At 42.5% G+C, this 14,230-nt stretch overlaps 1 protein-coding gene across 1 annotated transcript; it reads right to left on the bottom strand.

Moving 5' to 3' along the window:
* Positions 1-279: 279 nt before the first annotated feature.
* LOC145413776 (uncharacterized) lies at positions 280-8,549 on the bottom strand. The gene is made up of 4 exons (XM_080283432.1): positions 7,128-8,549; positions 5,256-6,709; positions 4,214-4,408; positions 280-400 (listed from the first exon to the last, which is right to left on the bottom strand). Exons 1-4 carry the CDS (start codon positions 8,547-8,549, stop codon positions 280-282), a joined length of 3,192 nt encoding a protein of 1,063 aa, XP_080139558.1.
* Positions 8,550-14,230: the final 5,681 nt, after the last annotated feature.

A 14,230-nucleotide genomic window follows, 5' to 3' on the forward strand; every position in this document is an offset into this window, starting at 1 on the left:
CCTCTCGGAAAATCCTCTCTTCCTCTTTTTACACCTCTTCCCCAATTTTCCTGTCTTTCGTTCGGTTCATAATCTTTTTTTATCTTCTTCTTGTTCCCTTCTTCTTCTTCTTCTTCTTCTTCCTCTCCTCCGCCTCCTCTTTCTACCGTTCTCCTACTCCCTCCATCTCTCTTCCTCAGTCGTGCGTCTGAGTATCAATTCTTCCCCTTCCTCCTCCACCTCTTCCTCCTACTCCTCCTCCTCTCCCTCCACCGTCTCCTCATCTCCGTCTCTCCCTCCTCAGTCCAGCGTCTCAATGTCAATCTTGTTCCTCACATGACCTCTCAGCTGCCTAACCACCCATTCCAGGGCATCGTAGGTCATTAGGCACCCATCCAGCCGCAGCCGCCAACACCCGCCTCTGTGGGGTCAGGTCAGGCTAGGTTAGATTAGGGTAGGTTAGGTTAGGTTAGGGTAGGGTAGGTTAGAGTGTGCTATGTTAGGCTGGGTTAGGTTAGGTTAGGTTGGGTTAAATTAGAATATGCTATGTTAGGCTAGATTAGGTTAGGTTATATTACAATAGGGAAGGTTATTTTAAGTTTGGCTTAGTTTCGTTAGGTTAACTTAGGTTGGGTGAGGCTAGATTAGGTTAGGTTAGGTTAGAAATGACTGTGCTATGTTGGGCAGGGTTTAGTTTGGGTGGGTTAGGCAAGGTTAGGTGGATCATAGTAAAATAGACAATGTTATATCAGGGTAGGTCAGGTTTAGTCAGGTTAGGATAGGTTAGGTTAGTTTGTGTTAGGTTAGAAAGGAAAGGTTAGATTAGATTAGGCTTGATTAGGATATGTTCGATTAAGGAGGGCTATATTAATCTAGGTTGCATTACATTACATTAAATTACATTAGATTACATTACATTCGATTACATTAAGAATACATAGGAATTAGAGGTAGCAGGAGTCTTAGGCCTGTATGCTCGTAGGCTTAGAAGGCTCCTTAACACCTCTTCCTAAGCGATTTATTATGCTTATTACTCCTTACTGTCCTTTTGTGTAAATAACGTACAGCTTGATATTAACCAGCCGTATCGAAAAACAAATCTCTAAGGAAGAGGTGCTAGGGAACTTCCTTAACCGACGAGAATACGAATCTTAGGGTCTCGTACTGAAGAGGTGAAGGTCTTGTCTCACGCGCAATATTTCGAATCCACAAAAGGTAAGTAGAGATTTTTCTGCCGGACTCAAGTTTAACACCTTTTCCTAAGCGATTTATGTTCTTTATTACACTTCCTGTCCTCTTCTGTGTTACATAAATCCTTCCATTATCACCATACTCTGCATAAATAACTTACGGAAGGATATTAAACACACAAAGCCAAAAATAAATTGCTAAGGAACAGGTGTTAGGGAGTTTCCTTAACCGACGAGAGCACGAGCCCAAGAAACGCCACTCTTGCGCCCGTATTCTTGTGGCATGAGGAAGCTTCCTAACATCTCTTCCTTAGCGATTTATTTTGCATTTTACACGTTCCTAGGCTCTTGTACCATATTTATTCCTTTGTATTTTTGTCATAGATTGCACAGGTAAAATTTTAAAAAGCAGAAACAAATCGGCAAGGAAAAGGTGTTAGGGAGCTTCTTTATCTGACTAGAATATGGCTCTGAGTCACTTGGAAAATAAACCACCGCCACACATGCGCTACGCTAGGGTATACATAAGTGATTGTTTGTATTTTTGTTTTGTTTTCTTGTTCCGGAAATTGATCAGGAAGGAAATTATTGTCAGATCTGGTCAGTGTTAGAAGAGGTCGACTTTTTTTTTTTTTCTTTTAGTCTTTCTTGCTGGGGGAAAAAAGTTTTAATTAATTTTGCTAAAAGTTTCGTGGCACTAATTGGTATATAAGAGTTTTTGGGACACCTATAATTTTGAGTTCGTCTGTTAATACACGTACATTGACTGGCAGGTACTCTCGAGTAAAAAAATATATAAAAAAAAAGGAAAGAAAAGAAAGAAAAAAGAATTATTGGGTGTCATTCTAAAAAGAAAAAGAAAGCAGAAAAGAGAGAAAAAATATACTGGTTAAAAGCGAGTAAAACATCTCACACTCGGGACAGCTCTAGTATTTTGGATAATTTGGCGACAGTTCCTCAATCTAGTGCTTTTATCATTATTATTATTTATTACTTTATTTTTTCATCTGCTATTTCTATCTGCTGTGCAAGGCTGATAAAGACACGTAAAATTTCTGACGTTGTTTTTTCTCGGTGGGGTCCTGTACTGACGCTGATCTCGTCGACAAAAAATTTTTACCGCCTCCTGCCACTCCGAAATATCCAGTCTTCTACACGCTAGTATATTATTATTATTATTATTATTATTATTATTATTATTATTATTATTTAATATCAAAACATCCCACATCCCCGTGGGCAGTTTTATTGTTCCTGTCACTATTATTAGTACTCTCACTTATTTGAAAATTGCGATATTTCAAAGGCTCTTTGGCCTAAAGCCTTCAGACCTGGTCAATTTAAATGGACAGCTGTCCGCGTCTTTTGGCCAAAATATGGAAAATCGTTAACCAGATCTCAAGCTATTATCTGGAACACAGAAAAGTGAGTCAGCCACGCCATCTCAAGGACCGCTTCAGCTAGGAAGCTGAAAATTTAGTACAATAAAGCCTTAAGGCAGACACAGTGTGTAAAGGAGTATGGTTCCAATCGGTCGATTATTCTGTGAGATCGCTTTTGATAAAAAGTTTGAACTTTTCAGGATATTCTGGATGTCACCTAATTTTCCGCGAAGGATTAACGCTAGAACCACCAAACTTGATGGACTTATGAACTGTGATGCCCTAAGGTGACATGCACAAGATCAATGACCTTGACCTCAAGGTCTCCTTTTATCTCGGCTTCCAGGAAGCAATGGTTGTGGGATTTTTTTTTAAGATTAAAATTGTCCTTAGGCAATTTTACTGTGTTCTAGTTACTACTACTACTACTACTACTATTATTACTACTACTACTACTACTCCTATTAATATTTTCTTTACTACTACCAGCGATAATACTGCTACTACTACGGTACAACAACTACTACTACTACTATTTCCTCTGTGAAGAGTTAAAAGTTAGATAATAATAATACAGCCAGACCATAAATTTCACACATGTTTTCCTCGCTACGGTTCTCAACTGACGGAAATTTCGGCGACAACAAATCTTCCCGCCTCCCGCCACGCCGAAATCTCCCACTCTTGTTGTTTCCTGAATTATTGCAATGCCACACACGTCTGCTTCGGCGCTGAGAGTTTTTTTTCGTTTTTTTTCTTTATCTTTTATTTTTTTGTCACTCGTGCAAAACTTATTTCAACCCCGTCTTGCCAAGTTCTCTCTCTAAAAAGAAAGTGTGTGTGTGTGTGTGTGTGTGTGTGTGTGTGTGTGTGTGTGTGTGTGTGTGTGTGTGTGTGTGTGTGTGTGTGCCATGGTGAGTATATTTTTTCGCTTTCTTATTTTCTCCCTCTGTCACTCATTCTTCTTTCTTTCTCTCTTTCTTCCTTCCTTCTTTCTTTTGCTTTATTTTGGGCTGGTTACCAAATTTCCTTCAACACTTTTCTCTTGTCATGAATGCAGTTTATTTACAGTATTTTATTTAGGCTATTTTCAAAAGATTTCGTTCATCTCTCTCTCTCTCTCTCTCTCTCTCTCTCTGGTAGATAGATAGATAGATAGATAGATAGACAAAGGTATGCAATAAAAACTTCCAACCCACCTACCACCCACGACTTTCACCACCTCCACTGCACCCAAAGACAGAGATAGACAGATAGATAAATAGACAGACAGACAGACAAAAGGGAGATAGATTCACCTTCTACTCTCAGTCTTGTTTACTTTTGCTAGACAGATAGATAGATAGACAGACAGACAGACAAATATAGATAGATAAAGAGATAGATAGACAAACGGATAAATAGACAGACTTAATGTTGACCATCTGCGTAAAGATTATCTCCACTAGGCAGAGAGAGAGAGAGAGAGAGAGAGAGAGAGAGAGAGAGAGAGAGAGGAAAAAACAGACATGTAGACAGTCACACGCAGATATATAAACGGATAGATGGATAGAGATAAACAGAGACAGACAGACAGGTAAACAAATAGACAGATACAGATAGATAGATAGACAGACAGACAGATAGAAAGACACAGACAAACAGACCAATCAACACACTCACCTGCCACCGACAATCTTCACCACCTCCACCAGCCACTCCTTCTGCTCGTCCTTCATGCCCACCAGATTCACTTCAAGGGTGCCGTTGTGCCTCAGCTCAGAGAAGGCCTCCAGGGGGCACTCCTCCGTCAGCGCCAGGGTCACCACCAGACTCCTGACGCTCTTGTAGATCTTCCGCAGTCCAATGCTGAGCGACCTGTAAGAGAGGGAAAGACGCTGAGTGACCTGCAAGACAAGAAAAGAGGCGTGGAGAGTGTTTAAGGAGGCTCCGGTCTCATCTGAGGGAACAGGGTCACTCTCAGGTCCGAAATGTTAAAGTGTGGTTGCGTGGGGGTCGATGAGTTTTAGTTACGGGGTAGGAAAGAGTCTCCCGGGTAAACAGTCCAATTAACCCACCCTCCAGCCTGACTACACTTGGTCAATAACTGGGATGAAAGGGGTTACGGATCTCTGACAAACTCGCCATAGTCTGTTGTACCGAAATGTAAATCTCTATATAACTTTGTGTGTGTGTGTGTGTGTGTGTGTGTGTGTGTGTGTGTGTGTGTGTGTGTGTGTGTGTGTGTGTGTGTGTGTGTGTGTGCAAAGTGTTCTATACATGAAGCAATCAAATTTTAACAATAAACAAGTCTACATGTATATATTTTGTTTTCGTATTTCTTCCTTCAACATTCACTTTGGGGGTGGAGTGTTTGGTGTCTCCGTGACTGGGGTTGAAAGTGTATATACAGCCAGTCGTGTACACAGCATGCTCTCTGTTCGATAAGTTCTTCTAAGTGGAATAAAATGTCTGACAGTACCAAGAACAAAATACAATAAATGTCATTATTCATCATAGTGAAGATACTAAGCTAAAAAAAAAAACTACTACTACTATTACTACTACTACTACTATTACTACAACTACTACTATTACTATTAGTAGTACTACTAAGACTAATAATTTAATAATAATAATAATAATAATAATAATAATAATAATAATAATAATAAAGATAATAATAATAATAATAATAATAATAATAATAATAATACAAACTTACCTGAAAGCACCAACTGTGGACACTCGCACCCTGGCGGACTTGAGGTTGGGGAAGGCTGCCAGAAGCTCCTCCCCTTCAGGCTGCTCCCCGAGGCTCCCCACGAAGCTCGATAAATCCCCCCAGCATCCCAGAGCCCATAGAAAATCATCCGATGTCTCCTTGCTGTCGGCTTTCTCGTGTCGAAGCAGGTGCATATCAACTCTTATAAGTTTCTTCTGCCGCCGCTTCAGGTGCTGGTCGACCCCCTGAAGGACCTCCAGCAGGTTGGGTACGTCGTAGGGCTCAACGTCCTCTGGGATGTCTAAGCTAAAGCTCTTGACCTTGACCGGGGTGAAGCTTAGCAGTCTGAAAGCATCTGCTCCGTTCGTCTGGTCCAGCTCCCAGTGTTTGTGTTGGAGCTTCTCTTGTGCGACCAGTGTCCCGACTTGCGGCATGTATCTACTTTCCTCAAATAAGTTCCACCAGAAGCGGAACTCCGAGGGATCAATGGTTATCTTCTTCATCAGGCCGAATACATCGTTGACCACAGACGCGGTAAGGTTGTTCTGGAGCGCCATGTGGCCGATGAAGAACATGAGGATTTCGCCTAACTCCGGGCACGCCTCGGCCTGGGAGCCAATATCGTGGATTTTCATTGTCTTGGCCTGCACACAGCGGGAGAGGAAGGCGGCAGCGAGATACCTGGCCTGAGAACCGTATAAAAATGCCACCTTTAGCCTCCACTCTTCCGGATCATCGTGTATGTGGCATAAATGGAAGCCAGACAGGAATTGGATAGTCTCGATATCCTTTTCCTCACACTCCGACTCCAGCTTCTTTTGAATTGCCAGGGATAGTGTGAGACTCCCTTGCTTGAGCAGCTCCCAGGCCTGTGCACCGAGAGACAGTTTCAGGCCACTTAGAATCTCCGGCAGATCGCTGACACCCACAACATCCCTGCTCAGACGCTCACAAAGTTTCCTCGTGAGCTGGATGGACATTTCCTGGTAGAGCCGTGTAGCCGTGGTAAACACCTTCGGATTTTCCACCCACAGGAGCACCAGAATCACCGCCGCGAAGGGGATCCTCAAAAACTGGTCCAGGATCTTCTCCCTATCGCGCGTGTACTCCAAGAACGCCCTCCTGCGCCTCTGTCTGGTCGCCTTATCTTTCACCATTAGCTTAAAGATCTTGCAACTCAACTGTTCGTGCATATCGTCAACAAATCCACAGAGATCTATGGAGTGTGGCTGAACCCTGTGTCGTGCTGTCAGACAAATGGCATCCCTGTGGAGTTCTGGCCTCGTCGTCATAATAATCTTCTTCTCTCCAAACTTGGCCAAGACGTCCTCGAGGAGATCTGAAGACTCCCTGGTGGTCTGGTCGAAGCCGTCGATAATAAAAAGGATGTTGAGCTCCTTCAACGTTGGGATGATCAGATCTGGGTCGAAGCCTGCACAATACATGGGCAGCACCTGAAGGGAAGTGGTCGTGAAAGTCCAGAGTATATTTTTATGAGTAACAAGTCTCCATACAGGTCAAGTATGATCAGAAATAATATTGTTTGACCTTTTTTAAACTCTGATCTGGTTGTGAAGTGTCTGGCACATGTATAGGTGAAGCTGTATACAAGAAACTTTATACACAAATTTATAAACATGGTAACAGTCACTTAATATTCACTCTGCATATAGGCTGTGAAGTGTGTAGTATTGGCATAGGTAAAGATATAACAATATAAACAGGCAGTCTTATATACACAACTTCAGCTCAAGAAATATTACGAATACGGCATCAGCTTAGTATTCACCCGAGTGTTCGGTATGAATAATGATTAAAATACAATTAATCTCAAACATAACTTCACTTCGAGAGAGCTTATGAATACAGTACCTGGTCTAGTAGATATTCTCTCAGGCAGCTGGACCGAACCCCACAGATCTCTATGAAGAAAACGAGATCGAAACTACTCAGGCCTTCAACATTCGTCCCCCCTTTTAGCCAGTCTTGGATGAGGTACTGACACAGCGAGGTCTTCCCGGATCCAGCCAGTCCGTGTATCAATAAACACCCTCCAGCAGACAGCAGACTTTTAACGGGAATCACTTTCTCACCTTCCTTCATCGCTGGATCTGTGAAAATGTCCTCTAGTTTCAATACAATAGGCGTACTGGATTCAGGAGTGCTTTTGTCCCCCTCCTTCTCCCTCTCCCTCTTCCACGTGGAGGGAGTCAGGTCGCCTAATTTTTCATAATGCTCAGCTAGCGTCTGGTACCCCTTCACCGTCATCCGCAGCTTCCGGTACGTGTTCACCTCGGTGCAGCTCATCTCTGAGTCCGTGTCCTCGGCAATTTCCTCTCCCAGTACCTTGTTCACCACTTGTTCCGTCTCCGCTTTCAAATGTCCCAGTTCTCTCTCGACAAGCTGGCCCACCGACTTGTAAATCGAGTCTTGCAAATGGCGGATGTGATCGAGGTGTGGCGCTACGTCCGTGTCACATTGGTTGAGCTGTGTCAGAGCTGCTTCACTCACAGTTTCACAAAGCTTCCTCACATCCCTCCTGCAGTCCTCGCTCAGCCTCTGGTACAGTTTGACGCAGATTTTGGTGAGGACTTCGTAGCCAAACAATATATTAAAGTCAGTCTCTTTTAAGTTGGCTTTTAAGAGGCGCTGGTGGGACGCGTCGGTTAGCGGACAAAATTTCTTGGCACAGTAGTCCTCCAGCGTCATCGCCCCTCCGTTAGAGCCCATCCGATCGTCGCTGTAAATCGTCCTTACCAGATCACAGACGATTTTTCTACCCATGAGCTTCACGCATTTTCGTATCCTGGGGGCATCTTGGGGAGCGCTGAGGCCTGGAATGAAACTTGAATCAAGAGTGGGAAGTTTTGAATCAGGGGAGGAGCCTTGGACGCGGCTGACCGTACCAAAGTTAGGCTTTGTAGCAAGGAAGTCAGGGGTGGGTAGGACCTGATCTGGGTACACAGGGGCCTCGTCAGGGGAAGGAAGGGTTATATTAGGGCTTGGCAGGGACGGGGCTTGAGAATGTGATATGCTGATGAGGTCTAGAGTTGGGGTGTTTGAAAGACTCGGTATCGAAGTGGAGCCAAGCGTCGAAGAATTTGGAGCTGAATCAAAGGGTGAGAAATCGCTAAGAGAATGTTGTGTTTCGGGGCTGGGAGGTGTCGAATTAGTAGGGGACGAGTTGCTGGAAGGGCCGAGTGTTGAGGGGCTGCTTGGAGGTGCCGAAGTGGGGAGGGACGAAAGCGGTGTTGTCCTCCCCTCTCCCGCCAATATTGCATCAGCGTCACCCATGTTGCCTCCCCTGTCACCCGCCTCGGCTCCTGCGACACCAGCTGGGGGAGAAAACAGGCTAGAAAAAAGACTGACAAATGAAAAATGGGAAAATTACAATGAAGAAGAAAAAAAAAACTTAGGCCAATTAAATTATAGAAGGACGTGAGGAAGACAAATCACACACACACACACACACACACACACACACACACACACACACACACACACACACAGACCAAACATCATAAACACTGATACGCTGGGAGATAAACCACTGTTGTGTTCCTTTCACCCCTATCAAGATACGGTGACGGAACAAAGGAATTATCACGGGAATAATCGCAATAATCTCACCAGTTACATTTTCATCAGCTTCCCCTTTTTCGGCTGCTCATTGTCACCTAACACTATAAATTCGTGTCCCTGTGGGCTTAGTAGGCTCTCTAGCATCTTTACTAGTATTTTTTTCATCTTTATCAGTCCCTATTAACCCCTTCAGCACCATGGCTACATTACTGATTTATTCTTTTTTCTACAAGACAGGGCCAAGTTCGAGTGAAAAGGGTATAGCGCCACAGATGACCTCCAACGCGCCGCCCCCTGTACTGCTTATAAGTGAAGCTGATTGTACACACACAGAGGCGGCCGTGGAAACATTGGGGAGTGAATGAGCGACCAGACTGACACGGTGATATCAGGAGAAATTGATGAGTGTGTGTGTCATGCTGGATGGTGATGGCAGTGTGTTATTATTAAAGAGGCGAGAGGAAAAACATTGTGTGCATATGCATAGGAGGCGTGAATTATGCATGCAACCTGCCAGTAAATTAATATAACCCTGTATTCAAGGTAGATAGATAGATAGATTGATAGATATATAGATAGATAGATGGAAAGATTGATAGATAGACTGATAGAAAGACAGATAGACAGTTATAATATAAATCTGAGTGAGGTTATTGCCTACCAGTAAATTACATAACCCTGTATTCAAGATAGATAGATAGATAAACAGATAGATAGATAGATAGATAGATAGATAGATAGATAGAGAGAGAGAGAGAGAGAGAGAGAGAGAGAGATAAACAGATAGATAAACGCGGGCGAGGTTAACTTAGAGCCCAAAGTTCATCAGAAAGGAAATTTTGAGACTCACAAAAATCATTTAAAGAGAAATAATGAATCTGAACCTATGAACTTTACAATTACGAGTCAGTATTAGGAGAAGAAAATTATGAGAAGTACAGTCGGGTTATTAAGTCATGTCACGAAGTCTACTGAAAATGACTGGCCTGTATTCTAGTTAGGAAGTCCCATAGAACCTTTTCCTTAGCGATTTATTTCTGGATCCGGCTTGGTAATATCACTTTGTATGTTGTTTATGCAGAGTATGGAGATGTTAGAATGATTTAAGGAACCCAGAAGCGTATAGTAACGTAGAATAGACAAGATAAATCGCCTGGGTAAGGGTATTAGGGAGCAGTCCTAACCTAAAGAGAATAAGGACCTTTGTGACATCATCTTCCTCGCCCGATTGTACAGCGTGAGGGTAGTGTGGTGTTTGTTCCGTAGAATGAACAGAACAGGTGAGCAGGAGCCTTTGTCGGTCAGGTAATTGGACAGGTGACGTGTGAAGTGACCTTTGCTGAAGCTCCCTGCCAGGTGACCCAAATTTCGAATTGCTCAACAATCATGAATAAAAACCACCAGAGTGTACGGGAACGATGAAAACTGTGATGGAAAAAGATTGAATTAATGACTAGGTTCATGACTGTGTAAAGTGTAGACAGTGTGAAATTAATGACGAATACAATGAATAAAAAAAAGCTGAGTATGGAGGGAACTGAAGAAAATGTGGAATGCTGGAGGTAATTAAAAAAAAAATAATAATAAGTATGGGATGTGGAATGTGAACCTAGGGATGTGGTCTCAAAAATGAACCCCAGTGTTAGAGAGACCTCGAGTGGCATGCTTCAGAGAACAAGGCACAACAGACAGCCGCCATCAGATGAAAAATGCTCTCCAGGGTAGGCACTGAACCCTGCCTTTAACAATGTACAGTTGCGGTCAATAATTCCTTTACACTCTGGGGTTTCGAACTGATGAAGCGAGATTCCGAACCACCTCATTATTACTGAGTAGTTTATTGAAATCTCATTGGGTGTCTGATGTGATTTTGAGATGGTATAAAAAAGACATTGACAGCGAATGTATGTGTGTGTATGTATGTATGAATCTATCTACTGTATCTATGTCTGTCTGTCTGTCTGTCTGTCTGTCTATCTATCTGTTTTGTTATCACCCACAGGAACTGGGTCACTCACAAAACTTGAATAGTCTGGCTTGTATGACATTAATGATGAACCCTGAACATGAGGCAGAAATGGGTCTCCTTGGTTACTAGTCAAATCAACCCTCCAGTCTAACTACAGCTGGCCATTAATCGACCTGAGAGGGGTTAGGATTCTTTTTCAGGCTAGATTAAAAATAAGTCTCCTTGGTTGCTAGTCAGTTCAACCCTCCACTCTGACTAGCATTAACCGAGCTGAAAGGGGGTTAGGGATCTTTGTCAGGCTAGATGAATTACACCGTATCACAATATTACCACACACACACACAAAAAAAAGATAAAATAAACAGACAACAACACGAGAGCAACAAACTCGACCTGACTTGTCTCCCCCCCCCCAAGCTAAAAATACCTGGTATGGCCTGGAGTGTGATCATTAAAGCAGAGAGGCGGTATTATCCCCACTGACACGGGTACTGCCCAACACCACGTCACTACAATGCAAGGCTCACGGCTGCACTTCCCCTGCTCGTGTCCTGTCATCATCACCACTATCACCACTACAATGCATGGATCACCACTACATTTTGCTTGCTTGTATCCCGTTATCATCACCACTACAATGCACGGATCACCACTACACATCGCTCGAGTTTTGTCATCATCGTCAGCATCAGTACTATTAAGCGGCGGATCACTGCTACACTTTGCCTGCTCGTGTGTACTGTCATCATCACTATCATCATCATCATTATCATCATTACCCTTATCCTGCCACACTTTGCATGGTCTGGTCGACTCATCATCATCATCATCATCACCACTATCATCATCACTATCCCAACCCTCGTTCTCAGTAGCCAATAGGTGGAGTAAGGAAACATTTAGTATGCAGGTTTTCATCATCATCATCATCATCATCATCACTGTCTTAACCCTACGTCCTCTTAATACAGGGGTCACGTAGATAGACTGATATGCTAAGGTCACATAATCATAAACATTAAACCCTATTTCCCATTAGCAAATTGGATGGACACAGACGCACTTGGGAATATGAAGTACCGTATGTATCAATCACCATCATCATCATCATCATCATCATCATCATCACCAAAGAGTTGCGGGAAAGGTAAGATCTAGAAAAAAAAATAGATAACTATCAAAGAATGTGAGAAGATAAATGGGCCACACACTCATTCACACAACACTACAGCCATCGGAATCCTGGCTCCACCTCACAGCCAAAACCATCTTCCATTTTTAACCGTACAAAATTATCATTTTTTACAACTCACAACCAAAATCACATGCATAGCCTATATTTTTTCTTATATTTTTCACCTCGGGCAATACAATCGGCTTATACTTATTCTCTCTCTCTCTCTCTCTCTCTCTCTCTCTCTCTCTAACAGAATCACATACTTAATAGGACTAAATGTTATCAATGAATGCTTAGAAAAACTGTCTCACCTTTCAGCCAAAGTTTTCATGGATATTAATCTTGTCTTCTTTCTTAAGGTCCGCCTTGTGTTTGTCTTTCCTCTTTATTTATTTCCTATTTTTCCTTTCCCTTCATCAGTTTCCTTCGTCTGCGTCTTGTTTCCTTCGTGTTTTTCCTTGTCCTTCGTCAGCTTGTGTTGTCTGCTTCTCAGGGTGTCAGACTAGGATGTTCTTGTGAGATCAGCATCTTGACGAACACATATCCTGAGATGGAGATGGGAAACTGAGTGGATGAAGATTGAATAGACAAATAAGTGCATGGATGAATGGATCTGAGCGGGTGAAAATTTGAGATGGATGGATGGATGGATGGATGGATCGATGGGTGGATAAATAGACTGACAGACGACTTACCTTGTACTAGTTTTTATCGATCACTGCTAACATCTTCATTACTGTCCTGCCGCCCTTAAATGTAACTCTCAGTTTTTCAGAGATCAGTAAAAGAATGGCAGGAGGGAGGGGGAAACAGAAAGCTTAGAAATTCGAAAAAAGAAAAAAAGTACGAGTTGCTGCCGTACTATTTAGAAATTATCAACGAACACAACAATCACACAACTGTCCTGTCTCCGTCAAGGTAACACTAATCCGATTCTCATGTTAATGGAGAAGCGAGAAAATTGAAGAGGAAAATAACAGTAGAAAAATATGAGATAGTTGCCTTCTTATCTTTCAAAAATTAATATCGAACACAACTAATACAACCACATTCTTGTTACCACCAAATTCATAAATAAGATTTTTTTTTTTTTTTTAGATATATGGAGGTGATGGTAAACAGTAAGAGAAATGCAAGAATATTATACAAAAACAACTGTGCTACCTTTAAGAAATAATTGCGAAACACCAAAGATTTCTTCATTACCATCTTGCTACCTCACAAACAACAGTTCGAGTGTTGAATAAAAGAGGGAAGAACGAAAGCTTGTAACATTCACAAAATATTGCAAGATATGCATTCTTACCTTTCAGAAAATATTATGAAACATCACTGAAATATCCACGACCATCTTGTCACCTCGAAACCAACACTAATATACAAAAAAATACGGTATGTGCACCTCCTGTGTGTGTCCTGACTCACTGACGAGGCTTGCAACGCCCTCCTACTGGCGCTGACCACAGGAGATAAGATACACCTCACACCATCACTGATACCGCACGTGCCACAGATTACAACCTCTGGCCATCTCACGCTCGGGACAACTCTGGTATTCTATTCCATCTAACGCCAGACGAAAAGGGGAACAGGAGGAGAAAGGAAGGCAGAAACGGGAAAAGGGAAGAGAAGGAGGGAGGAGGGGGAAAGAAGAGAGGAAAAAAAGGGGGTGGAGAAAAAAGATGGGAAGGATAGAGAGCTAAGAGAAGGAAGACGGGTAGGGGAAGGGATTAAGGAAGACAAGAGTGACAGGAAGGGGATGAGAAAATGGAATGACAGATGGTGGAAGGATGGAGAGGAGGGACGGTGATTGCGAAAGAAAGAGACAAGAGCTATTTGGTCCAGCCAGTTCCTGATAACACTGAATATTGTTGTTGTTGGCATCGCTTCAGTTTGGAGGGTATCAGAGTTAAACAGACGGATGGATGGATGGATGGATGGATGGTAGAAAGTGAAGAAGAACGAAAAATAAGAAAAAAAAAAAAAAAAAAAAAAAAGGAGGGGGGATATACATGGTTTCTACTGCTGCTAAGTCAGGTAACCACTGAATATTACATTTGTTGACAACCAAGAAAGTGAAGATCTTTCAAAACGCACGAAATCTTCACTATGTTTTCTTTCGACCGTTGGATTATTTTATTATTTGTACTCACAGTGTATAAAGGTTAATTTGCACATTCCATCATGCTGCCGTGAGAGGTCATGCTTGGAATATGATAACTGTGTATCAGTTGTTAGGTCATCCTA

The sequence above is a fragment of the Coenobita brevimanus genome, chromosome 97, assembly GCF_032717465.1.
Source record: "Coenobita brevimanus isolate Jiangsu-jjx chromosome 97, ASM3271746v2, whole genome shotgun sequence".
NCBI lineage: Eukaryota > Metazoa > Arthropoda > Malacostraca > Decapoda > Coenobitidae > Coenobita > Coenobita brevimanus.